The sequence below is a fragment of the Pinus tabuliformis genome, chromosome 5_1 (genome assembly GCF_031772625.1).
Source record: "Pinus tabuliformis cultivar Carrire ecotype Pingquan chromosome 5_1, CPIR1, whole genome shotgun sequence".
Lineage (NCBI taxonomy): Eukaryota > Viridiplantae > Streptophyta > Pinopsida > Pinales > Pinaceae > Pinus > Pinus tabuliformis.
Genome location: NC_142305.1, coordinates 450,222,370 through 450,250,023, shown reverse-complemented (window position 1 = coordinate 450,250,023; position 27,654 = coordinate 450,222,370). Strand labels below are relative to the sequence as shown.

The window sequence follows — 27,654 nt, the reverse complement described above, 5'->3', positions numbered from 1 at the left end:
GAGTAGACCACTTGAGAGGTTTTGTAGCTATATGGCGATGGTTACCAGCATCCTTGACTCTGAGCCTTCTAGCTATGAGGAGGCAGCTAGCCAGCAGGTCTGGAGAGAGGCCATGCAGGAGGAGTATTCTTCTATCATGAAGAATGATGTTTGGGAGGTGGTGTCGAGGCCTGAGGGCAAATCCGTGGTTACTTCCAGATGGCTTTACAAGGTAAAGCATGCTGCAGATGGCAACATTGAGAAATTCAAAGCAAGGTTTGTGGCTAGAGGGTTCTCCCAAGTAGAGGGAGTTGATTATGAGGAGACCTTCGCTCCCGTGGCTCGATATACTTCGATCCGCTCCATTATATCGATAGCAGCAGAGATGGGTTGGAAGATCCACCAGATGGATGTGAAGACTGCATTTCTCAATGGCTTCATATAGGAGGAGGTGTACATTGAGCAGCCATAGGGCTTTGAGGTGCATGGGAAGGAGTCCCATGTGTGCAGACTGAAGAAGGCCCTTTATGGCCTGAAGCAAGCTCCCAGAGCTTGGTACTCCAGGATAGATACATATTTGCAGGGGATGGGTTTCACAAAGAGTGAGGCAGATCCGAACCTTTACTTTATTGTGATTGGTGAGGAGCCTCTCATTCTGGTGCTGTATGTGGATGACTTGGTCATTACAGGTGCAGAGAGACTCATAGAGCACTGCAAGAGAGATCTTGCGACGGAGTTTGAGATGAAGGACATCGGCTTGATGCATTACTTTTTGGGCTTGGAGGTGTGGCAGGAGGAGGGGCATTTCTTCCTGGGGCAGGGGAAGTATATTGTGGACATCCTTAGCATATTCCACATGGAGGAGTGTAGACCCATGTCGACACCGATGATTACCAATTAGAAGAAGCTTCATGCTTCGGATTCCGAGTTGGTGGATCCCACATTGTACAGGCAGCTGATTGGTTCCTTGATGTATTTGGTTAACACTAGACCAGATATCTGTTTTGCAGTCAACACGATGAGTCAGTTTATGTGTGAGCCTAGGAAGGTTCACTAGGTGTTTTGCGGTACTTGCAGGGGACAGTGGATTATGGTCTGGACTACAGGCAGGGAGATGGAGTGAGATTGGCAGGATACACTGATTCTGATTGGGCAAGTTGTGCTTCTGATAGGAAGAGCACTTCAGGGTGTTGTTTTGGGTTGGGTTCAGCAGTAGTGTCATGGTTAAGCCAAAAGCAGCAGTCAGTAGCACTGAGTTCAATGGAAGTAGAGTATATGGCAGCCAGTCTAGCTAGTTGTGAGGCTATCTGGCTTCACAAGATGTTGTTTGGCTTATTCGGTCAGTCGTTGAGACCTTCAGTGATTTACTGTGATAATCAGAGTTGCATTAAACTCACGGAGAATCCAGTATTTCACGACAGATCAAAGCATATCGGTATCAGATATCATTTCATCAGAGACTATGTTCAGAAGGGAGCTGTGAAGCTTGAGTATATTTCCACTGATGAGCAGGTTGCAGATATTCTTACCAAAGCCTTACCACGGGGCAAGCATGTCTACTTCAGAGACAAGATGGGTGTGGTGAGGAACACCTTCCACGGTAAGAGGGAGTGTTGAGATTTGGTACCGGAGGACAGGTGGTTCCTTAAGGCTTTGATCTTTGGCCTAGGGAAAAGTGTCCAAAAGAATTTAATTTTTCTCAAGTAACTTTATAATTTTTATAAAGTTAAATCTAATTTAAAAGTGACTTTAAGTGATAATGTTATTAAGTCTAATTTTAAAGTGACTTTTATAAAGTCAATGAAAAAATTAGAAAGGAAAAGTGACTATGGAAATAAATGACTAAGTGGGTCTTTATTAAAGTGGGGTGAATTAAAAAATAAAAAGTGAGATTTAAATGAGCATTTAATCTCAGCCTTAGATCTCAATCTATTTCAGCCATTGGATTTAGGAATCACCCAAAAGTCACTTGGGGTTAGATTAAAGGAGGAAAATGAGGAAAAGGTCATTCATTTTTCCATGAGCAGATTGGGAGAAGGAGAGCAAGAGAGCGAGAAGGAGAGCAAGAGAGCAAGGGAGATTTCTGAGCAGGGAGGAGAAGGAGACAGCAGCTTGGCACACATTCCAAGGCAGCAGTTGAGCAAATTTGTACAATTGGTTCAACACATAGTGAAAGGCAGATTTTGGCATGATTTTTGAGGAGTGGTTTGCACAAAAATCGAGGAGCAGTTTGTTGATTTTTCTGCACGCAAAACGAGGGCCATACAACGCATTTAATATTGGCCGTACAACAGCATTTAATGCTGAAAGTGGGCATAAAAATCGAGGAGGCCGTATAGCATTTATTGCTGTCCTGTTTGCTGTAATTTCCAGTTTGCTGTGAGGCATGGGAAAAGAGATAAGTTGTAAGTTTGCTTGCTGATTTTTGCTGAATATTTCTCTTTCTGTAAAAAGGCATTTTCCAGAAATAAAGAAGAGCTCTCAAACTGGTTTTCCCCAAGAGTTGTAGGGGTTTTTTCCAGGGTCAAGTTGACCAAAAATCTCAGTGTTTAAATGTGTTTTAATGGCTGTTTATTACTGCTGATTTTTATTTCTGCAATTTCCAGCATTCTGTAAAATTTCCAGAATTTGTGTTTTCAACAAATTTATTTTTTCCAGCTTGTTAAATGTATGGTTATGGGAAAGGGCATTTAATTATATGGGAGAAATAAGGAGAAACTGAAAACCGGGGTGGAAAAACAGAAATTTCTACAATATTTAGAACACAAAATATACAATAAGAATAAATGCTTTTATTAATTTCTTCAATAAGTCAAGTACAATGTATGTAGTGCTCCAATCTTAGGTGAAGGCACCGATCTTCAATCTCCCAAGCTCCAACCTATATTTGCCAAGCACCGACTTGGACTTCCAAGGCTCGAACCTTGTCAATTTTGAGGCACCAACCTCAAGGGCTCCAACCCTATATTTGGTTCAGGCTCCGACTTGGTTTCTTGAGGACTCCGATCCTCTAGGGCGACAACCCTCACTTTACTTCGTCAAGATGTATTTGGTTATACTTCACGGCTCCCAATGTCTTCTTCAACAAGCCCTGTCAATCTTCACTTAGTCTTCACTTTGGTCTCCACGTTACATCATCAATGACAACCTTGATCTCTTAGAAGGTGTCACCACTGCTCTTCATCTTACCCAAACGCTTTCTCCAAGGTCACCTCATGATGACTAATGCATCATGGTATTCAATAAGGCTTCTCAACAAGATGTCTTCAAAAGGCTGTCCCAAGAATTCTCCAACCAAGGGTGTCTTATAAGTCCTTCAATCAATTGCACAAGTTCTGCACAAGGTCTTCAAAACAACTTCAAGTACAAGGTTTGCTGCAAACTCTTCTTCAAGGCTTCAAATCTGTTCAACAAATATGCTCTAGCAAGGTTTAAGTCTCCACAAAAGATTTTCCAAGAGCTGTCCCAATAATGGCTTGCAAGACACTTCAACCAAGATGCCTTAAGGTGTCTTCACAACGTTTCCTCCAAATGCTTTAAGATCTGGTACACTCTCTTTTTGAATAGTCTGTAAGATGTTCCTTAAATTCTTTTCTAAGGCTACTCAATGCACTTCTTTAATAGCCTCTTTTAATTCTTCAACCAAGTGTTTGAAAGTCTTCTCCACACTTTAGCTCCAAGGATGTCTTCTAAATGAGCCCAAAAATACCTTCAATCTGTTCCAGGATTGTCTTCAATCTCGCTTCGGTAAGTTCCTAACAAGTTTTCCTCCACTGGTAGCTTTCCATTGTTCTCTTGTTTCAGGCTTCAGTAGATCACTGTCCTCCACAGTTCTGGCCTCAGGTCAGCAATCTGTCTGGGTGTGAGTTCTGTGACAGCAGAAGTATAGGTCTCAAAAATCATCATAGAAAACACTTGTCTGAGCCTTCTGTAACTGTTTTGAGCCCTCCACACGAGATTGTCATCCACAGGCAGAGTTACCAACACGCTTGTCACAAAAACCAAGCCTCACAAACACAGTCACTAGTCTGCTATAATGTATTTTGTTGTAATGTGGTCTGCTGTAATGTATTCCTCCTTGTCTTCCTTAAAAAATTGCCCAAACAATAAACTTCAATGTCCTCCTCGGCCTCTTATTTGCCTCTGAGTTCTCCACCAAATTCTCTGTTTTCTTGATCGAAATTTCTGTGTTAGAAATGAGGGTCTGCAGTCTCTATTTATACACATTTTGTTGCTTGATTGAAGGGACATGTCTCTGGAGGTAGGCCGACTTGTGTCTTTGAGCATAGGTCGGCTCAACATTAATTATATTTTTCATAGCTTAAAAATTCAATATCTCACAAACTACTGGGAGTTTCGGGACAAATAAAGGCTTGTTAAAAAGAGGAAAAAAATCCTTTTTAAGATGGTCTAGGATCCATTTTGAAAGGATGCCTCCAAGGTGTCCAAAATAATTTTTCTTTGTGACTGTCCTTAAATTTTTTATGTGCAGAAGGTGATTAGGACAACAAGGTCATTAGGGCTTCTTTATTGTTATGACTCCAAGCTCTTCATCATAGTGTGTCATCATGTATGTCATCTTGATAGTGTAGCATCATGTATCCAATAATAGTGCAGTGATATGTCATCCATATGTCATAGTGCAACATCCATCAATTTTCCATCAAGTGATTTCCAAGTCCTTCATGTCATGTCTCCAATCATTGTCCATGTCATCAAATGTAATGTGTTGTCATTGTTCTTCAATAGAGCTAGTTAGGGCAAGGGCTTGTATATAAGGATTAGGGCTCCATACATTGTCATTAGGATTAGGCATCCTTATCAATCAAGAAGAGCTTGTCATCATGAGCAAGGATATCATAATATGCATGAGGTTATGGAATCTTCATGGTTAGCTCAAGGACATCTAGGGCAACAACATAGCTCACAAGAATTTGCCATCACTAACAATGCCATATTGACATCAATGACAACCTTGATTAACAACATGGACAACTTGACATGCGATAATACACTAGCAATGTTATGACAGTAATCTACGAAAGAGCACACTTGGCATTTGATAGTATTTTTTGGTACTTGACAACGTTCCTTGTACATGATGTGAAAATTTCCTTAAATTGCAGCAACTGGAAATTTATTCTAACTGATTAATTATGCAGTTTATTTGCTATGGAAAATAATGAATAAATCACATTGCAATACTTCACAAATAAAAACGTTGCGGAAATAAATTAGGCACTGAGAAATATAGAGCACACACGATAAAATTTGACAATTATTTGTAGACAATTGTCCCGAGAAAAACCCAATGTGGAAAAACCAATGTAGCAGATGAGGGTTCTATTATTATGCAACAATGAAAATTTGAGTACAATCTATGGATGCCCAGTTGGCTATCCAATCAACAAATATCTAACAAAAATTATTAGAGAGAAAAATCTCTCTCTCTCCACAAGCAATCCCGACCATTGGCTCCCTTTGAAAATTGACTGTCCAACCCTTGCGCAGGCCTTTTGCGCTACCTCTTTGTAGGCCCTCACACGTGTGGCTTAGATCAGCCATAGATCAAGCTGCCTTACCTGTCTTTGTTGTTGGAAGTGATTCTCTGGATCTTTGGAAGACTTTCTCGGCTTCTGGAAACTAAATTGACCTCCTCTCCAGCTAAATCGAGATGCTCTGCTGAAGCTATAACGTAGCTTCAATGTCGAATGCTTCTGTCACTTGTCGCTGACTCTCCGGAATTGGAGTCTCCTTTGGAATCATTGTCTATGTCCCTCACTGACTCTACTTCGCCTTTGGCTTGAACTCCTCTTCCCTGCTCGGCTATTGTTGCTGGATAGCTCGATTTGCCAAGGAAATTGATCTCTCAAGTGTATCTAGCTCCAACTCCATCGACTTGCTCTTATAATCTCTCGTTGGCTCACCAACAAGCATGATTAAATCCTCATCAACGGCTAAGATCATCTTAACTTAATTGAGGTATCGCTAGGTGTTTTCTCCTGAAAACTTTTTTTTTTTTGGGTTTTGGAGCTCTAGTGTTTCTAAGCCTCTTTGACCAAAGTCGAGACTAAAACGCTTGTCCGATGCTACCCAACTATAAAAAACTAACACATGTCAATTTCTTGATGATAATATTACCCTAAGGACATTGTGTGGCTTGATGTTACGAAAGTACTTGACTGACATAACACAATGATACTTGGTAGAGTTGGTTTTGGTATAAAAGCAGCAGTGACAGTGTGAGTGCAACAGGTAATTGATGTGACAACTAGGGTTTGTAGTACAACTAATGCAGAAACATATTCCAGGGTTTGTTGTGTAGTGGTTTGGGTTGGCATTGTGATTAAGAAGAGGCATGTTGGACGATGAATGTTGTTTGAGGGACAATTGTGCAATGGTCGGTTTGAGCGCAGGGGGATCCAGTCTGAAAATTATGAAACGTGGTCTGCCCGCTCTTTAGGGTGTTAGGGTGGTGCAAGGCAGGTGATTGGAGTCACCTTTAGGTTGGAGCTTGAGAACACCTCAGGGTGGCAGGGTGGTGCTAGGGCAGATTGTTGCCTGCACAGGGCATTGGAGTGTCTGTACAATTGCAGCTAGTACACAGGGTGTTGGAGCATCCATAAGGTTGGAGCCTGAGATCTAGGGCATTGGAGCGTCCTCCCAGTTGCAATTGGTAAACAGGGTGTTGGAGCATCCAACAGGTTGGAAATTGTAAATGAGGGGGTTGGAGCCTCCTTCAGTTGGAGTTGAAAACTTGATGTAATTATTTTTAAGACAAATATTAAGAAGCATTCGGTGGTTTTTGACCCAAAGGGGGTTTTCCACCTAAAAATCTCTGTCTACTATCTTTATTATTGTGCATTGTTGAATGGTGTTATTTATTGTTGAAGAATGTTTATATGTATCTGATGTTAATGATAATTAATGCTCTATAAATAAAATAACTAATTGTAAGTGAAATACAGATTCACCCCCCTAAGAATTTCCAACATGCACTTGGATTAGTTTACCCCCAATCGACTTAGCATGCATGCATATATATATATATATATATATATATATATATGTATGGTGTGGTAGTTGATCCAAGGCTCAAATGAGGTTTTTCTCATGCCTTTAGACATGGGAGGGCTAGCACCATCTTCAGTGCCCTGGAGCCGATATAGAGACTTTGTCACTTGGAGATCCATGAGACCCAGTTTTGTGTGCTAAACCCACATTTGGGGGCCACAAGATAATTTGCATCGAGATACAGGGGCTAACCCTTAGATCTTGAATTTCTAGAGGCCTTCTACACTTGTCACGACACCAAAAAGCCTCAACGTCAGCCTTCTAGAAGCCCACACAAACATGATGTCAACATTTCGACTAGCATTTGTGGAGATAAAATTTAAATTGCAAACACTACTAGGCCGAGTTGTGACCTAGGCGATTATTTGCACATTATTTTATGTTTAGTGGGGTTTGTAGGCTAAAATAGGTTATGTTACAATACATATATATTGGATTTCACTAAGATAGATGCACATTCCAATCTTCAATATTCAATTACAAATCTAGTTTGCTTGTTTTAGTCCTGTCTGTAGGTGATTTTAAACATATGGAAACTTTAAAGAAACTCTTAGCATGGTGCAAGGTAAAGTTGGTGAAAGAATTTGACATGAAGGATGTGATGCACTACACTTTGGGTCTAGAGGTGTGGCACATTCTCAGTGAGGATTTCCTTTGGAATCGGTATGTATGTAGTGGAGGTTCTAAAGAAATTCTAGATAATGGATTGTAAACCCATGTGTACTCTTTTTGTAGCCAATCTATAGTCCTTTGTTGATTCAAATTCATATTTGATTGATCCATGTGTAGAGGTAGTGGATAGGTTCCCTCATGTAAACTGAGACACGTCTTGGCATTTGTTTTGCAATAGACACCTTGAGTTAGTAGATGGTAGAGCTCAAATAGGTTCATTGGGTTGCTTCAAAATTTGCTTTGGTACTTGGAGGGCACATTGAATTTGGTCTGATATATGTTGGTAATGGAGAGTTGTTGCTGCAGGGGTTTACAAACTTTGATTGGATAGGTAGTGTTAGTGAGAAGAGGAGCACTTCAGGGACTTCAGGGCTTTGCTTCTTTGGTTTGAGCTCATGTATGGTTTCTTGTATTAGTAAGAAACAAACTTTAGTGGCATCTAGCTTAGTAGAGGCAGAGAATATGGCTGCTAGCTTTGCCAGTTATTAGTCGAGTTGACTGATTAGAGCTTGGACACTACCATGATTTACAATTAGAGTTGTATCAAACTCTTTGAGAATCTTGTGTGTTCAGTGTAAGTCATAACATGTAGGCCAAACCAATGTGTCCATAGAACTTTGAAGCACACTTGGATTGGGGAGCTTGTTTGGATATCTAGGAATACTTGAGAAATCCAATGGACCGAAGAATTTGGCCTCCCATGGCAACATATTTCTTCATCTCATATTCTTCAATATGAAAAGTTGATATGAAAATTTTAAAACTTGTTACAATCATACCTATTTTCCATATTAATGGAGTCACCAAGTGAAACTTCAAATGCCTTTAAACCTTGCTAGATGTCATCACCTCTACAAACAATAAGTCCCTTCAAAATTTTCTAGAGCAAGGCTCCGTTCCTTGGTTGAGTTTTTAGACAAGAAAGATCTTCACAAAAATGCCCTCGACAAATCACTATAGCCAATCTACTAAATATTAGGAACTAGACTTTGTGCTCAACGACACCAATTTATCACTTTGCCAGATGTGGACTTAGAAAACTACTAAGTCCTTTAACAAAGTGCAACCCTATGGGCATTTAACAGGATTGCAAGTGCAACCCTATGGACATTTAAAAGGATTGCCCATTGTCAAGACAATGATGCTCTCTTGTTTTAGGATGGTTACTTTTTGGCATAGGTGGGGAAACCCTAGAAAAGGTTGTTTTTTGATATTTTCTTTAGAATAAAATGGATGGTGGAATTTATGAAGACCAATGCCTATCCAATTGGGTTGTGGTTGAGATGAATGAACAAGAGGGTTTGAATATGATGAAAAGGTGTAGTTAGGTTGTTAACAATATGTTCTAGCTAACCACATATATATACATATTTTTTTAATTGAATTCTTTCAGATCCGTCACACTAAGTTTTTTGAATCGACATTTCGAGCTAGCAAGTGTGGCTTATCATCAAGACAATGATGATAAATTTGATCAAGACCAATAGTTTAAATAGGAGAGATTTAAATGAGACACACAAATAAATGTTGAGTCAAAGATGAATTTTAGGGGAATAAAATCTAAAAAATAAAAGAACCCTAAAAGAAGGAAAAAAGAAACAATATAGTAATATATAAAATAATAATAATGTAATAAGATATAAATATAAATAAATATAACAATACATTAATAACAATCTATAACAATCTATAACAATATATAACAATATAATATAAATAACTATATATATGTATATGCAAATTCTAGATATTATTAATAATAATAGGAAAAAGAATTATATATATATACACAACTACTACTACTATTAATCATATTATTTTTTATGTGTACCTTATTAGTTAAGTATATTAAGGTTATTATGAATATTAATATGTGTTCTTGTTTGTTTTACCTAGATTTTGCGTTTATCTCCTTATTTTAGGGTTAATCTCCTTAATTCTTTTTCCTCTTATTATTATTATTAATTTTTAATTTGCATATATATATATATATATATATATATAGTTATTTATATTATATTGTTATATATTGCGGTTATATAGATTGTTATTATTGTATTGATATATTTATTTATATTTATATCTTATTACATTATTATATATATTATATATATTATTATTTTATATATTACAATGTTGTTTCTTTTTTTCTTTCTAGGTTTTTTTTTGAGATTTTATTCACCTAAAGTTCATCTTTGACTTAACGTTTGTTTGTGTCTTTCTCATTTTAATCTCTTTCCTATTTATTTTGTTGGTCTTGTTTGGATTTCTCATCATTGTCCTGATGATGAGCCACTTGCTGGCTTGAAGTTGAAATGTTGATTCAAAAAACTCAGTGTGATGGATCTGGAAGAATTCAATTAAGATTATTCACATAGATCTTCTTCAATATTTAGAAAATTAAAAGTGGTAATAATGTGCAACCCTAAATAAGAAAGGGCCAATAAAGGCCTCTCCATTTGCATAAATAGTACTAGTGATATCCATTAAATGAATAGTGATTACAAGAAGAGATAAGGAAGGTGAAACTTCTACCTTGATGTCTTCTTATTAGAGCAAAATTGCTCTTCTTCAAACATAACACCACAATTTGTAAGCGTAATTTACAGCCATAGAATCAACCCATGCAAAATATGAAAAATGGTTTTATCCAATTAGTGAAGCCTAATAGGTTGGGCTTGAGGAAGGCTGAAAATCTTGTCTGCATACATTCGAATCTTTACCTTATGTTCTGAAAAAGGCTGGGTATCATTTAGGGGCTGCAAAACTTTGGGTTGTGCAGCTTGAGAAGCCTAACTGGAGGTTTCTATGGCTCGTCCTGATTTGGGTGGGCATTCAACTTTTGTGGGATAGTACCTTGGTGACCTTAACTGTCACACTAAATGTCTTTTTCTACTTGTGGTTTGATTGTAATGCCTACTCTATGAAGGTAAATTTTGGTTATGCATCCCTTACAAATCTAATAAATAAGGGCAATTTTTGGTATTGCAATGACTCATGACTCATAAGTATTCTGATTTGTGAGTATGTGATACTTTTCTATATGATCATTTTCACTTTTTATCGAATTTCTTATTTTATATACACACACTGTTGAAGTTAGCTTGGACATGTGCTTCCACATAGGCTTGGTGTCTTAGCATGTGGAAGTGGTTGAACACATGTTTTTTCCCAATATGACTATATTTATAAAGTAACTTTTACTTTGTGACTTAAGTTGCCTTAATGGAAGTTAAGTCACAACTGTTGATCTCAAGAGTGTAAGATTTAATCTTGGCCATCCATCTCCTTGGAGATCTAAGGTTAGGCATTTGGTCATAAACAGATAAAAGCAAGTTGGGGGAAAAGAGGTACAGAATTGAACACGCAAGAGAACAGATGAGGGTTTGAGGCTGAGAAGGAGAAATAATGAAGGAAGATCGAATTGCAGAGGCTGAGAGATTGCAGATCAGATTGAGGTCAAGTTTTCCAGCAGTGCATGCATCCCAAGGCATTCATACTGTACCATGTGGAAGTGGTTGAACACATGTTTTTTTCCCAATATGACGATATTTATAAAGTAACTTTTACTCTTAAGTTGCCTTAATGGAAGTTAAGTCACAACTGTTGATCTCAAGGATGTAAGATTTAATCTTGGCCATCCATCTCCTTGGAGATCTAAGGTTAGGCATTTGGTCATAAAGAGATAAAAGCAAGTTGGGGGAAAAGAGATACATAATTGAACACACGAGAACCGCTGAAGGTTTGAGGCTGAGAAGGAGAAATAAGGAAGGAAGATCGAATTGCAGAGGCTGAGAAATTGCAGATCAGATTGAGGTCAAGTTTTCCGGCAGTGCATGCATCCCAAGGCATTCATACTGTACCATGTGGATTCCGTACAGCCAGTACTGTCGTATGGACTGCCGTAAAACTGCATGCTGGGGCAACATTAATGTCAGATACGAGGTTGGACAATGTCGGAAGATTGCTGGGCTGAAATTTGGGCAGTTTTTCCAAGAATTTATGAGCTGTACTAGGTTCATTTATTGCTGTAATTGATTTCCTGATTTCTCTAAGAGCTGAGAATAATAAACATCTGTTTGCTGGTTTTTCCCCATTGGGGTTTTCCAAGGTGAAGGTTGTCTCATTTATTGTGTGTTTTTTATTTTACCTTCGCATAAGTTTTCAGTGTGTTGCTGTTCATGGAAATCGGTTTTGTGAAAATATTTGAATCCGGGCATAAATTTTATTGAAACATCAACCAGATCTGAAACCTATGTAAAACTTACACACACACAGACAAAGAAATAAAACTGGGGGTTTGACTGGTTGGTCTAGCAAGGGTGGTGATATTCTCAACAAGGGTTCAATCCCCCCAAGAGCGTGACATGTTTAGCCCTCTGAAAAATCAGGGCCATCATGGCTTTGTAAGCAGGCTGGGTATGGCAAAGTTCCTATTTCTAGTGCTAAAGGCTTTCCAACTCGGTGTTGATTGGGTGGCATGAATAAATTAAAAGGGAGGCAGTTTATTAGTTTCCTTTTTCATTTGAAAAAATACCTGCCATTTTCCTGTTTCTTAAAATTTTTGAAGTGGTATGTAATTTAGCTTCAGAACCAATGGACACATACATTTTCTGTGTCTGGTGAAACACAAATAGAACTTTCGTCTTTCCTTATTCCATCTGAATATCCAATTTTAAGAAGTTTTTTGACTAGGCTTTAGAAGCTAGAGAAGACTTATTTTGTTTTCACATATTCTTTTGCTGAAGCTGAAGCACAGACGTAAACCGTTTGAATCTCTGATTCTATAAATTATGAAGTAAAATGGCGAAGGAAGAATTGACAAAGAGAAGTAAGCCTTGAACATTCATTTAAAGTATTTTATTGGTTATCACAGACTTGGAAGGTCATCTAGCTACATTGAGATGAGTTTGCAGTGTTGAAATTTAAATAATATTTTGGTTGGGGTTTTCAAAATATGGGTTTGTAGAACATTGTTACCTGCATCTGAACAGTTCAGATACTCATTTCAATGAAAATTAAGTGTGGACATCAAATTTGGATAAATGGGAAACTGGTTTTTGCTTTGCTGGAGTTGACTAATTAATCAGTTTTCACAACATATTTGCCAGGTTATTTTTTTAAAATTATTGGTTTCATATTAATTTCTGATTACTTGATTGGAAATGTTACTCGGAGTTTGATTGGGAGGATGGATTTATGGATGGTAGAAGTAAGATTTCCATCCTTGACACAATTTTAATAATGCTTTCGTGTTTTCCTTTTTCAGATTGCATGTGCTTTGATTGGGTCTCTTGGTGCATGTTATACAGGCGTTCTGCTAATTAACTTGGCAGTGGCTTTATTTGCTTTAGTTGCTATAGAGAGTAGCAGTCAGAGTCTGGGTCGGACTTATGCAGTACTGCTGGCCTCTGCACTTGCTCTTGACATTGCCTGGTTTATTCTTTTCTCTAGTGAGATATGGTAAATCTCTGGATCCTTGCCACAATTTTTAGTTCATGGAATAATTTAAAACAAAAACTGTTTGAGTCTCCTACAGCTTATTCAAATTTGCTATACATCTTGTATATTTCTGTATATTGTGCATATTTTCATGAAAGCCAAGGACGTGTTTTCTGGAAAAATGATTCCATTAGTTGAATGTAAGCATATGTAAGCAAATTGTTAATTTTAGGATAACAATGGTATGTTGAATGTTCTATACTTAGAGCAATTTTACTTCAATTTTCTTTATTAGCCCAATATCATATCCAGTATAGCAATCACAGCAACATGTTGTAAAATGCAGATAGAACATAAACAATAACAGTACAAGACAAGCCAACACAAGGGGACACAAGATATGGCGCCAGCCATGGACAAACCCCAATGTGGGGAAACCCTTGATCAATTCTTCTTATAATTCTTCAAAAGTTCAGCAGAGAGAGGGAGTACAATTTACAATATTCACTTGCCCAAACTGATCAGACAAAACAGCAGAAACAGAAATCCCTAACCAGAAAGTCAACGCTGGTCAACAGTTCTGAAATTGACCTCCAAAACAGCTCAGTCAACCTTAGTCAACTCGGCCTCCAACAGCAAGATAATGCAGCCCAAAACAGTCCGAAAATAACCAGTCAAATCTGGTCAACAAAAGTCAACACAACAACTTAAATTAGGGCAGTCAACGCTGGTCAATGCAGGGATCCAACTGACTCGGTTTTTGTGCCCAAAACAGTGGCTTGCCCAAACAGAAGTCTCCCTCACAAAACCAAAGTCAAACAGGGTCAACGCTGGTCAAAGTCAACCTCCTAAAATTTCGTCCTCCCTAAAGTTTCGGCCTCCTGAAATTTCGTCCGCCCTGAAGTTTCAGCCTTCTGAAATTTCTGTCAAATCTGGTCAACACAGCAGCTAGAAAACACAGTCTTCCTTTCGCACATGTGGAGAGAGAGGCCCAGAAATCCGTACTCAATCAAGATGAGAGAGAGAAAGATGAATGAGATGAGATGCCAAAATGAGGAGGAGGCACCTTGTATTTATATGCAACGTTGAAGGCTGGAGGAGGCTAATTTGATGGTTGACCGACCTTGACAATTTGTCCATAATCAAAATAAATTCATAACTTCATTTGTACATGTTAGAATGGGATGATCTTTAGATCAATCCTACACCTCTCGGAAAGAGGAATCCAAGAAAAATATCAGCTGCCTCATAAGAGCTGTCCAAAGTGATGTTTGGCCCTAGTTGCCAAATTTAACACTCCCTCTCAACTAGGGAGAACATCCCCTACCAAACTGTCTGACAATCTGTACCATCCCTATCACTGCACCACTGTACTCTGTTGAACCATGAAGAAGGAAGAAATGGTCGAGAATGTATCATACCATTCTCCACTGACCCGAAGTCAGTCTCCAACAATAGAAGAGTGTGTCATACCACTCTTAATTAACCCGTATTCAATTTCCATTGATCCCAGATCAATGTCAACATCCTAGCATAGGTACGACAGTAGACAATGCGTCCATCGGTAGTACTATGGTCCCTATCCTCATTTCCCTACTCATTGGCCAGATGAGAGGTACTTCCCATGAGTCACGGACTGTAAGGGCAGGATGTGCCAGCAGGGGAAGGTGAACCATTCATCTTGCTCATATGCCATAGGGGAGGGTGAACCACTCAACCTATGCATATGCCACCATGGGGTATCACAGGGGAAGGTGAACCATTCACCTTGTACACAACGCACCACTAGGGGAGGGTGAGTCACCCTATGATCAGTCATTGCTCCAAGAAGTACCCTAAGCCCCCCGGAGCTCCCAGAGCTCAATATCCATCTCATACAAGACCCTCATAAGAGGGTCTCTCCATGACTCCAAGTCGTTAACAAAAGGTTAAGAATCTAACCTTCCCTAGGGACTTCGTAAGAATATCGACGACCTGCTCATTGGTCCCAATATGATGGAGCCTTATTGCTCCCCATTGTACCATATCCTAGATAAAGTGGTACCTGATATCAATATGCTTGGAGCGATCATGAAACATGGGATTCTCAGAAAGACGAATCCCACTCTGGTTGTCACAGAAGATCATGGTGGTATCCAACACATGTCCAAACAACTCACTAAAGAGCTTCCTCAACCAGACAGCTTCACAAGAGGCCAAACTAGCAACAATGTATTCAGCCTCAGTGGTGCTTAAAACAACCAACTTGTGCTTCCTGCTCATCCATGATATTGACGCAGAACCTAGAGAGAAGCAACATCCTGATGTGCTTTTGCAATCCACCACACTGCCAACCCAGTTTGCATCAGAGTAACCACGGAGCCTCACATTCCCGGTAGTGTATCTCAGTCCATAAGTGATTGTGCACCAGAGGTATCTCAAGATATTCTTGGTAGCAATCCAATGTATATGATGAGGCTCGACTATAAACTGAATCAATGTGTTCACTGCAAAATATATGTCCGGACGAGAGTTCACCAAGAACATCAGGGCCCCTATGAGTTGACGATACTCAGAAGCTATGTCACATGGTTCGAGTTCGACAACGACTAAGTTCGATTTGAATTTGAATTTTCCAATCAGGTTCGAATGAGGTTCGGCATTAGGTTCGACTATACATATTTTTCAATATATATATATATATATATCTATATATGACAAAATAATAGAAAATTCAAAATTCTGTTAAGATACTGCCCAAAATAGGATTAGAAACTACCAGAAGCTATGCCTTTCTGACTGCTACAGGACTGTACCCTAGTGCTATCATAAACGCTGACATACTTATGAAATCCATTTTTAGAATAGGTTGTAGCCATCCGTTTTCAGAATAGGTTGTAGCCTGTAAGTTATGCCTAAGATTGATTTCAATTGATTAGATGACTTCAGTAGTCAAATCTCTGGACTGTAATCATGCTCGAGTCCTAATGGTTAACGAGGGAACCAAAGAAGCCCATTAACTAAATTGTCGCTGTCATTATTTGAATTTGTCAGTTTGTCAAGGAGACTATCTGATTCCCATGGGTGCTTAGCCTCATATTAGTCTTGTATTTTAAGGAATTGCACTGCATTCAATTTTTTTTGCATTGCTTCAATTTGCTGATGCCAATGTGATATGTGCTGTGTATTTGGTTCTTGCCAGTTTCTTCCCCCTAGGGCCTCCCCTATTGTAGGCAAAGTTCAAACTGTTGATTTCCTGATGATGTTCTTCATTACCCCTATTAAACTATCACTGCTGATATTCGTCCATGGTGATGAGGTTTTCACTTGTCTATCTCTTTGATTGGAAACTATCTACATTATATTCAAGCTGCTCCTGTTTAGATTGATTTATAGGAAATCTGGGAACTCTACTCGGGAGGTTCAGGTAATTGAATAAGAAATTTGCATTTTTCTGACTTTTAGATGGGTGTCACTGCATGTACAATATATATCCAGGCTTACAATTTGTTATTAGAAAGTGCATTCTCCACATGGCACAAATTAAACCATGAAATTAAATTCCAATACTTGTATGTTCAGCAGTAATGGAACATTTTCCAAATCCTAGAGGCAACCTCAAATACGATAAGCACAGAGAATTTGACAATCCGATTTCAATCCATGGAGTGTTTCCTGATGATTACATGCATGATTGTTATTCTTAATTTTGATGGAGAAAGTTCACAGGAGACATTGACCACGTCCATGTCCCGCTATTAGGAAGCATTGGTTTAAGTATTTTCAATGTTGCTTTATGGATTTATGTGAATGCAACATCGTTTGGGGGATTGAACTTGTCAACTACTGCTTCTTGCCCCTTGTTTCCATACTCTTAAAGGCTGACGGGTGCTGCGTGCACACTGGTGACTGCAGTCAAGTTTCAACGCCGACGCCGAAGCTCGAACTCGAAGCGTGCCGGTGCAGCAAATCGAACGGAGGTGCGACTGCGTGAGGGTGCAGCAAATCACGACACTGCGTCACGCGTGAGCAACGTGACTGCACAGCCTACGACTCACAATTCCTCAACGCTCACTGCTCAAGCCTCAGGCTCACACTGCATGACTGCACGTCTGCACATCGCAATCAACTCAATAGGTTGAATGGAACCCTAAATCGAACCTTAAAAAATTCGTTTAAATTCGTTTCAGGTTCGTTCAAGTTCGTTCAGGTTCGAAAATGTTCGTTCAGGTTCGACTTCAGGGTCGAATTTCAGGTTCGGTGAACCTGAATGAATTTCAATTTTTATTTTATTTTTATTTTTATTTTTTATTTTTATTTTTTTATTTTTATTTATTATTATTTTATTTTTATTTATTTATTTATTATTATTATTATTATTTATTTATTTATTTATTTTTATTTTTAGTTTTTGTCTTTCGATAAATATATATATATATATATATTATTATTATTATTTTTTTTTTTCCAGGTTCGCTGAATTTCGAATCTGAACCTTCAAGTTCAGTGAACCCTGTGACATAGCTCAGAAGGATTTCCCAAATTGGGCCCGACAACATTTCCGCATAAGTTCTTGAAGGCAAGTTCCATCGGAGTAGTCACAGACTTGCAGTCCGCCATCCCAAATCTTTCAAGTAGCTTCACAACATATTTTCCTTGAGAAAGGAAAATCTCACTTGGCTTTTGCCAAAGCTCCAACCCTAGGAAGTAATGCATTAGTCCAAGGTCCTTCATATCAAATTCGGTAGCCAACTCTCTCTTACATTGATGAATAAGAGGGTTTGCACCTGTCAGAAAGAGATAGTCCACATAGAGTACCAAGATGAGAGGTCTATCATTCTCAACCTTAAAGTAAAGGTTTAGATCAACTTCACTTTGTAAATCCCAACTTCATCAATCATCAAATAGCTATCGATCCTCTCATACCAAGCCTGGGGTGCTTGCTTCAACCCATAGAGGGCTTTCTTCAACTTGCATACATGTGTCTGACGATCTTGAACTTTAAACCCCTCAAGTTGTTCCGCATAGACTTCCTTTTTAAGTGAACCATGCAAGAAGGCAGTCTTGACATCCATTTGGTGTAGATTCCATCTTTGCAAGGCAACAAGGGCTATAATCGAAGGAATGGTGGTGTAGCAAGCAACGGGTGCAAATATTTCATCATAATCTACACCTTCCTTTTGAGAGAAGCCTCGAGCAAAGAATCTGGGCTTGAATTTCTCAGCACTTCCATCAACACCATGTTTGATCTTGTAGAGCTATTTAGAGGTGACAACATATTTGTCTTGGGTCTAGGGACCACATCCCAAACATTATTCTTCATAACTGACTCGTACTGTTCGTTCATAGCATCCATCCATACTTATTGCTTCACAACTTCTTCGAATGAGCAAGGTTCAGACTGAATAATGGTGCTCATAGTATTTAAGTACCCTTGGTACCTATTCCCTCGATGCAACATGTCTCTTTGCGTCTTCGAGAGTTTCCCTCAGCGAGGAGGATCTCCTTTTGGAGGAGGAGGGTTCATGAGGAGGAGGATCAATGGGATCCATTGGTTCTTCAACATCGGGCATCAGCTCATCTTGCAAATCTCCCTGATTTCTTGCATCAACTTCTTTGTCCTTCCTTGGAATAGGAAGGTTGCTAATCTTCCTTAGGGCAACATCCTCATCGAAGGTGACATCATGACTCAACTCTACTTCTCTTTGACCAGGCACATAGATTCTATATGCCTTAAAAGTTTCATTGTAGCCCACAAAAGTTCCTTTCTTCCCAAATGCCTCCAATTTACTTCTCTTTTCTTTCGGCACATGAAAGTACACGGGACTACCAAAAGTTCTAAAATGAGAAACATCAAGTTTCTTTTTGGTGAAAACTTCTTCGGGAGTTTTGGAGGCCAATGCTTGATGAGGGCATCGATTTTGAATGTACACAACAGTGTTGGCAGCTTCTCCCCATAGGAACTTTGGAAGACCTTGATCATGAAGCATGGCACAAGTGGCTTCTATAATGGAACGATTCTTCCTTCCAACAACACCATTTTGCTCAGGAGTATATGCAATATTATTACTCAATATCTTGATCTTCTTCCCTATTTGATGTTCCACCAAGGCTTTGAAGGCACATAACCATGAGAATATTTTGTCCTTCGTCTTCAAGAAATATATTCAAGTTTTGCGAGAGAAGTCATCCACGAAGATAACATAATATAAATATCCTCCTAATGATGTCACAGGCAACATACCAGATAGATCAGAATGAACCAATTGCAAAATGTCTGTGGTCTTGCTATCACTTAAGGGGAATGGTCCCCTTGTATGTTTTCCCTCGGCACATCCCTGGCATACACCTTCATGCTCTATTTTGAATTCGGGCATACTTGTAATGATCTTCCTTGCATCGGGTAGAGCCATATAGTGAAGATGAGAAAACCTCCGGTGCCATAGTTTGGATTGAAGAGATGTTTCGCAAGACATGGCTCCCAGTGGACTTCCTCCAACTTGATATAAACTATCAACCCTGATTCCAAGAGTAAATGCTTCTTTGAATTTTTTTTGCCACACACGTACCTTTCTATCGATGAATGCCACCTTGAATCTTTTGTCTTCCATCGCTGAGATAGACACTAGATTCTTCTTTAGATCAGGTACATATAGTACTTGAAGATGAACGATGTTACCTTGATTCAATTGAAGGGTAACATTCCCAACTCCCTTCACGGGATAGTTGGCATTGTCTCCAAGGATAATTTCCAAATTTGTTTCCTTCTCTATTAGATTTGAAAGAGCTTCCGTGTACTTGATGAAGTGCCTTGAGGCACCACTATCAATCAACCAATTTCCCAAAGTATTTGGAGGAGAGGTAGTAGAGAGGGTAGATATAAGATAAAATTCCTTTTGCTTAGAATTTACAACATTAGACTCATTAGACGTGGAGTTGTTCTTTTAGAAACTCTATCATTTCCAAGTTGAGTAGCGGAAGGATTCCTTTTCCCTTTGTTGTTGAACCCGCCATTCCTTTGATTGTTGTTGTTGCCCCTGGAATGATTGTGATCATCATCATGAGATGTGTCCCTTCTATTTGGACACTCCTTGGCATAGTGACCAAACTTGTTTCAAACGAAGCGTCTTCCCTTCCTTCCATTTTTAATCCCGGTCTTCCTTGACTTTGCTTCATTGAACTTGCATTGTTCTTCCTCATGGCATGAGTAGAGAATGCGGTAGGATTATTCCTATTCAAAGGCATTTCCAATTCCATCATTCTTGTTTCTTCTTGAGAAAATCTAGACAACAATTCTTCAAAACTTGGAATTCTGTCGTTATTGAGAATAGTAGTGTTGAACACATGCCATTCGGGAGGAAGACCTCCAAGGGAAATGAGAGTGAACTCCCTGTCAGCAATAGCTTCACCAATCGAAAGAAGATCATTTTTGATCTCGGTAATCCTCATGATGTAGGATTGAATATCTTCACCTCTTCCCTTCTTTATATCCTTCAGCTTGTTCTTGAGGAAAATAATTTGATTTGCATTGCTAGATTTGAGCATGCCAACCAACTTGTCATATATCTCCTTTGATGTATTCAAATCGGAGATGTAAGCAACTAAGTGCCTATGAATAGAATCCTTGATGATCTTCTTGGCTTTGACTTCACCCTTCTTGTACTTTGTCTTAGTAGCAGCCGGTGCATTTGAAGGAGGTTCTAGAATCTTTCCATGCACATTATCCATGACATATTGCTCTTCTAAGGTGAAATCAAGAGACATCTTCCATGCATGATAATCAGACTTATCATGAAGCTTATCATCAGACTTGAAGTAGGGTGTGGAGGCCATTGATACTTGTTCTCGATCAATGATTGCTCCTCTTAGTGATCGCTCTTCACTCTTGCTTGGGCTTTGTCTTCACCTTAGCTCTGATACCATGTTAATTTTAGGATAACAAGGGTATGTTCTATGCGAGCAATTTTACTTCAATTTTCTTTATTAGCCCAATATCATATCCAGTATAGCAATCACATCAACATGATAGTAAAATGCAGATAGAACATAAACAATAACAGTAGAAGACAAGCCAACACAAGAGGACACAAGATATGGCACCAGCCAGGGACAAACCCCAATGTGGGGAAACCCTTGATCAATTCTTCTTATAATTCTTCAAAAGTTCAGCAGAGAGAGAGAGTACAATTTACAATATTCACTTGCCCAAACTGATCAGTCAAAACAACAGAAATAGAAAGCCCTAACCAAAAAGTCAATGCTGGTCAACAGGGCTGAAATTGACCTCCAAAACAGCTCGGTCAACCTTGGTCAACTTGGCCTCCAACAGCAAGATAATGCAGCCCAAAACAGTCCGAAAATAACCAGTCAAATCTGGTCAACAAAAGTCAACGCAACAACCTGAATTAGGGCAGTCAATGCTGGTCAACACAGGGGTCAAACTGCCTCGGTTTTTGTGCCCAGAACAGTGGCCTGCCCAAATAGAAGTCTCCCTCACAAAACCAAAGTCAAACAGGGTCAATGCTGGTCAAAGTCAGCCTCCTGAAATTTGGTTCCCCTGAAGTGTCGGCCTCCTAAAATTTCGGCCTCCTGAAATTTCGGCCAAATCTGGTCAAAATAGCAGCTAGAAAAGACAGTCTTCCTTTCGCACGTGTAAGGAGAGATAGGCCCAGAAATCTGTTCCCAATCAAGATGAGAGAGAGAAAGATGAATGAGATGAGATGCCAAAATGAGGAGGCACCTTGTATTTATGCAACGTTGAAGGCTGGAGGAGGCTAATTCGATGGCTGGCCGACCTTGACAAGTTGTCCATAATCAAAATAAATTCATTACCTATCACATAAGCGTAGTGTTTACTGCTATGACATTTGCTTTTGATATGATACAGTATCTATTTTCCACATTCATCTTTTTTTTTCAATGAAAATTATGTGTGGACATCAAATTTGGATAAATGGAAAAGCCGTTTTTGCTTTGCTGGAGTTGACTTTGAAATGTGTTATTTTGATAAATGGAAAACCTGTTTTTGCATTGCTGGATTTGACTTTGAAATGTTAAAGTGTTTTCTTGTGTTTGTATTAAATATCAAGTACTTCTTTGTATTAAAATTCAAATTCTTTATAGTTTTGACGAGGGAGACATTACCTATGACATGAGCGAAATATTTACTGCTATGATATTTGCTTTTGATATGATTGCCATATCTAATTTTCCACATTCATCTTTTTTTATGTTTTTTTGTTTTGTTTGTTTATATATATATTTAAATTCAAATTTTTATAGGGCAGACCATATACCAACCACAGCTTTGTTTGATGGATTGCATTTATCTAAGTTACAACATATGTGAAATATCAGTAAGCTCAATCTCTCGAGGTCCAAGGTTCTGACTGTTATATTTTTTGCAGGAACATCGAGCCCCTTCAATTTGGAAAGTTTTCAGTATTTTCACTAAAGGTTGTATTTTGGATGCAAGCTATTGGGTTTTCTGTTCGATTGATATCCTCATTCATATGGTTCCAGATATATAGGTTGGGAGTATCTTCAGATATTTCTTCTGTTTATCAACCTGCCGACTTTGAGAACAGGCCTGGTTTTTCAAATCCACCAAGTCCTGCTCATGCTAGACAAATTTCAATTGAGGATAATGTATTAGGAGGTTCTATTTATGATCCAGCTTATTACGCCTCTCTTTTCCATGACAAACAAGATCTTGGACCTTCCTATGAGGTTAGTATCTTCTGTTCCTCTGAAGCTTCATTTGAAGTATGTTTCTTGTCACTTTCTGTATCTTCTTCTAAGTTTTATATATCTCAGTTGTTGGTGAGAGTAAATGCATTATTAAATTGCACATTCACAAGCTAAGATTTTCCAGGTCTAATCTTTACTCTTAACACATTCGGCTGGGATGTATATGAAATTGATGTGGTTTAGCCAATCTGTCCTGTTCATCAGTCTGGTGTCTTTTTGATGTTGAAAATTTTACCTGCAATGAAATCACTTCCCTTGCACATAGGACAAACTAAGGTAATGGACATCGATGGGCAAAGTGTTGATATGATCTGTGGGATGTTTGTCTGTGTGTATAAATCTTCTGAGGCGGAGAAAAATTTAACATAAGAATTCTAACCTTGCTACAACACTGACCATGGGTTGTGTCAATGACAATGAGGTCAATGACAGGCATGCCCAAGCTTCAAATTTATTATGAAGGAACTTGCAAAGGATGTGCCCTTGGGAAAAATGTCAAGAAATCATTCCCTAACAGTGATAGTAGGGCTAAAGAAATTTTAGATCTGATTCATTCTGATGTTTGTGGTTCTATGTCTGCAAAATCTCTTGGAGGTGCCTTGTACTATGTATCTTTAATTGACGATTACTCTTGCAAAACATGGATCTACCTCTTGAAGACAAAAGATGAGTGTTTGACAAGTTTCAGGAATTTAAATCCCAAGTCGAGAATCAGTCTGGAAAGAAGATCAAGAACTTGAGATCTGGCAATGGAGGAGAATTCACATCCAAGGAGCTGGTTGCATTCTGTAAGGAAGCTAGGATTAAGAGGGAGCTGATAGTTCTCTATATTCCACAAAAAAATGGAGTAGCTGAAAGGAAGAATAGATCTATTGAAGAGTCTGCGAGAGCAATGCTACATGATCAAGATCTTCCCATGTTCCTACGGGGAGAAGCCATCATGACTGCTGTATACATTGAAAATAGAAGTCCTCATCGAGTGCTGAACAACTTGACCACTGAAGAAGCATTTATTGGACAAAAGCAAGTGTGGATCACTTAAGGATCTTTGGTTGTCTTGTATATATTCACATACCTAAGGAGAAGAGGAAGAAGCTGGATCCTTTAGGTAAGAAAGGAATCTTGGTTGGATATGGTGAATCGTCAAAAGCCTATAGAATCTACGTCAAGGACAACGAAAAATCAAGCTTGAGATGTTACCTTTGATGAAAGTGTTGCCTTCAAGAAGACCAAGGAAGCTCTCATGGATACCAATAAAGATGAACCTAAGGCCCATCAAGAAGGAAGCTTGGATCGTACTATTGAATCACCTGCTGATCCCTTGGAAGAACCTGAAGAACTGACTGAACCTATGGATCCTATCTTTGTTCCTGAAAGAGACCAGTTTGGTTAAGGACTACATTCCAAGATGCAAAAGGACATGTTGCTCCTCGAGGCACATTTATAGAAAGCAAGAAGCCTAAAAGATATTCTAGGTATGCAACATTTATGACAAAGCTTATTAATTTCGAACGTTCGACCTATGAAGAAGCATCTTGTCAGCATGTTTGGAGAGATGCTATGACAGAAGAATATCAATCAATTATGAAGAATGATGTCTGGGAAATCGTGCCACGACTCGAAGGAAAATCTATTTTTACATCAAAATGGATTTATAAGATTAAACATATAGCAGATGGAAGTATTGACAAATATAAGGCGATATTTGTGGCTAGAGGATTCTCCTAGAAAGAGGAAGAAGATTATGATGAGACCTTTTCTCTGACTGCCAAGCATACAAGAGTTAGATCTCTTCTTTCTATTACAACATCTATGTGATGGAATATACTTCAAATGGACATGGAGACTGCTTTCGTCAATGGTGTAATTGAGGAAGAGGTGTACATAGAACAACCTCAAGTGTTTGAGGTTCATGGGAAAGAGTCTCACGTATGCAGGTTGAAGAAGTCCTTGTATGGCTTGAACCAAGCACCGATAGCATGGTATTCTCGCATTGATGCTTATTTGACAAGGCTTGGTTTTGTCAAGAGTGAAGCTGATTCGAAGCTTTATATCAAAGTTGTGAAGAATAAAACTGTGATCTTATTACTATATGTAGATGACTTACTTCTTACAGGTGTGGAGCATCTCATTCCTAAGAGTAAGAGGGAGCTGGTTGCTGAATTTGATATATAGGGTCTTGGATTGATGCATTGTTTTTTGGGTCTATAAGTTTGGTAGGAACCTGGTGAAATCTTTCTTGGACAAGGGAAGCATGTCATCAAGATCCTGTAGAAGTTTTGGATGATGGAGTGCAAACCTATGGTAATTCCCATGATAACTAACATAAGGAAGTTCAAGAGATTTTGATTCTCATCTTATTGATCCATCCATGTACTGACAACTGATTGGTTCTTTGATGTACCTAGTTAATACTCGCTCGGATATTTGCTTTGTAGTGAATACATTGAGTCAGTTTTAGATGGAGCCAAAGCATGATCATTGGATTGTTGCAGAGCACATACTTAAATATCTTTGTGGTACTGTTGATTATTGTCTGAGGTACACTGCAATTGGTGAGACTCGGTTGCTAGGATACTCTGATTCTGATTAGGCTGGAATCGTTGAAGATGGGAAGAGTATGTCTGGTGGATGATTATGTTTGGGCTCTACAATGGTTTCTTGGATAAGCAGGAAGCAATTATGCCTGGCACATAGTTTTGTTGAGGCTGAATATATGGCTGGCTGTGCTGTTTGTTGTGAAGCGGTTTGGCTTTGAAAATTGCTTACCAGAATATTTGATCAGGTGCTAGATTCTACTGTGATATTTTGTGACAATAAAAATTGTATGAAGCTTTCAAAGAATCTTGTCTTCCATGGTAGGACAAAGCATATTGGTATCGAGTATCACTATATTCATGACTTGGTGCAAAGGGGAAAAGTGGAGCTTCGATATCTCCACTGATGAGTAGGTAGCTGACATGCTGACCAAGCTTCTCTCCAGAGGGAAATTTGTTTATTTTCTAAATAAACTGGGACTTGTGGAGAATGCCTCTTTGAGAGGGAGCATTGATTTGACTACATCATGATATTCTTCTTGTGTCAATTTGACTAGAATTAGGAATGCTATCCCTATGTCAATTTGACCAGAATTAGGGAGAATGGTTTCATGGACAGAGATTCTTCCAGTGTCTTGTGCTGTGACCAGAATTAGGGATGTTATCCCTGTGTCAAGCACATTGACCAGAATTGGAAAGAATGGTCCTGTGGATAAATAATTTCCTGTGTTATGTATTGTGACCAGAATTAGGGATGTTGCCCGTGTCAAGTAAATTGACCAGAATTAGGAAAATGATCCTAGAGGTTGAGTTGTAGCCTCCCAGCATGATGCTCAGATCACTTTCTAGATAGAGCTTGTTTGATTGATCTATCTTTGGTAGACTTTGTATATGAGTACCATGGTTGTGAGATACTGGTTGTTTGATGATGCTGGTAATGTTGATTCTGATTTGATAATGATGCTAATCTAGTCTTGATGTTTCCTTAGAAAACCTTTAACTTGTTGACATCTTGTTAGACATTATGAATACCTCCCTAGCTAAGAGTGAGTGTTGAAGAATGTAGCTATGGTCGGTCTTCATAATCCTTGACGTACTTGTAATACTTTGTAAAAACACAAAAATAAAATTGTTGGTACTTGTATAAGAATGTTCTTGGGTTTTTGATGCACAGAGATAGAAGGAAAAAAGACAATAACTAGAACCTGTAACACGGCCCTGAAAAGATGAATTCGGTCCAAGGAATTCAACCTCCTGGAAATCGGCCTCAGAAGTAATTTCACATGAAGAAAATTGACTCCACTGATCGCCAGAAAATCGGCCTCTGTGACCAGCAACTCGTCATTGGCAATTCGGCCTCCCCAACAACTGTGCCTCACTTCAACAACTTGGCCCTACGATCTCCACAACCCGGCCTCTTGGATTTGCCCTCAAATTCTCCCGTACTTCTCCTCCACTGTGCTTCAGTCCACTGAGCCACACGCACTAGAGAAAATCTCTCTCTTGTGACTCGCTGTCTTGAGTTCTTGTGTGCCTTCACCTCTTCGCTAGGTTTCTTTTATAATCTTCATTAAGCCTAAATCGCTAACCCGAACCTCTCTTCTAGAAGATCTTGGAGATCAATGTTTGAGATTATTTCTAAGTCATTTAAACAATTAAATTATTTGTTCTTAGAAAATGACTTAATAGTCCACAATAATTAATTGTTTTTAATTATTGTTTTTCGAAGTTAGACTTAGGAAAGAAGACATAAATCATTGACTCCACTAGGAAAGCACTTAAAGAGGCAATAAATCATCTTCCACCTGCTCAAACACCAAGCCTAAGCAGAAGACCTTCTGAAGCTACCACAAGCTTCAACAAGATTAACTGTGCAACTGGAAAGACAGCCATGTGATGGATGGCTGTGATCAGATGAGGAACATTCTCCATGTGAACTGACATCAGAACACTTTTTAATGAAGCATTTTGTAGTGATTCTAAGATGGATGTAAGAAGTTTTTTTAAGAAAGATATGGGCCAACCAATTTCTGCGGGGGCTGACCAAACTCAGATCTGGGGCCAACTTGGGTTAATAAGATCTGAGGGCCAATCAATGATAGAGGGAGTACTTTTAGTGGCTATTAGGAAAGCTGAAAATAACAATAACCTATCAGTGATATACAGAGCAACAGCATTAAACAAATTTAACTAGTCTTTAAAACAGGCAGCAGAAAATCTC

At 38.8% G+C, this 27,654-nt stretch overlaps 1 protein-coding gene across 2 annotated transcripts in view; it reads left to right on the top strand.

Moving 5' to 3' along the window:
• The window catches only part of LOC149165431 (uncharacterized), a 127,924-nt gene that overhangs the window by 26,415 nt on the left and 73,855 nt on the right, over positions 1-27,654 (top strand). For both annotated transcript variants that reach the window (XM_089432304.1, XM_089432305.1), the window contains exons 2-3: positions 12,995-13,188; positions 22,554-22,875. In XM_089432304.1, the coding sequence (XP_089288430.1) occupies positions 12,995-13,188; positions 22,554-22,875 (516 nt within the window). The remainder of the gene's footprint in view (positions 1-12,994; positions 13,189-22,553; positions 22,876-27,654) is intronic.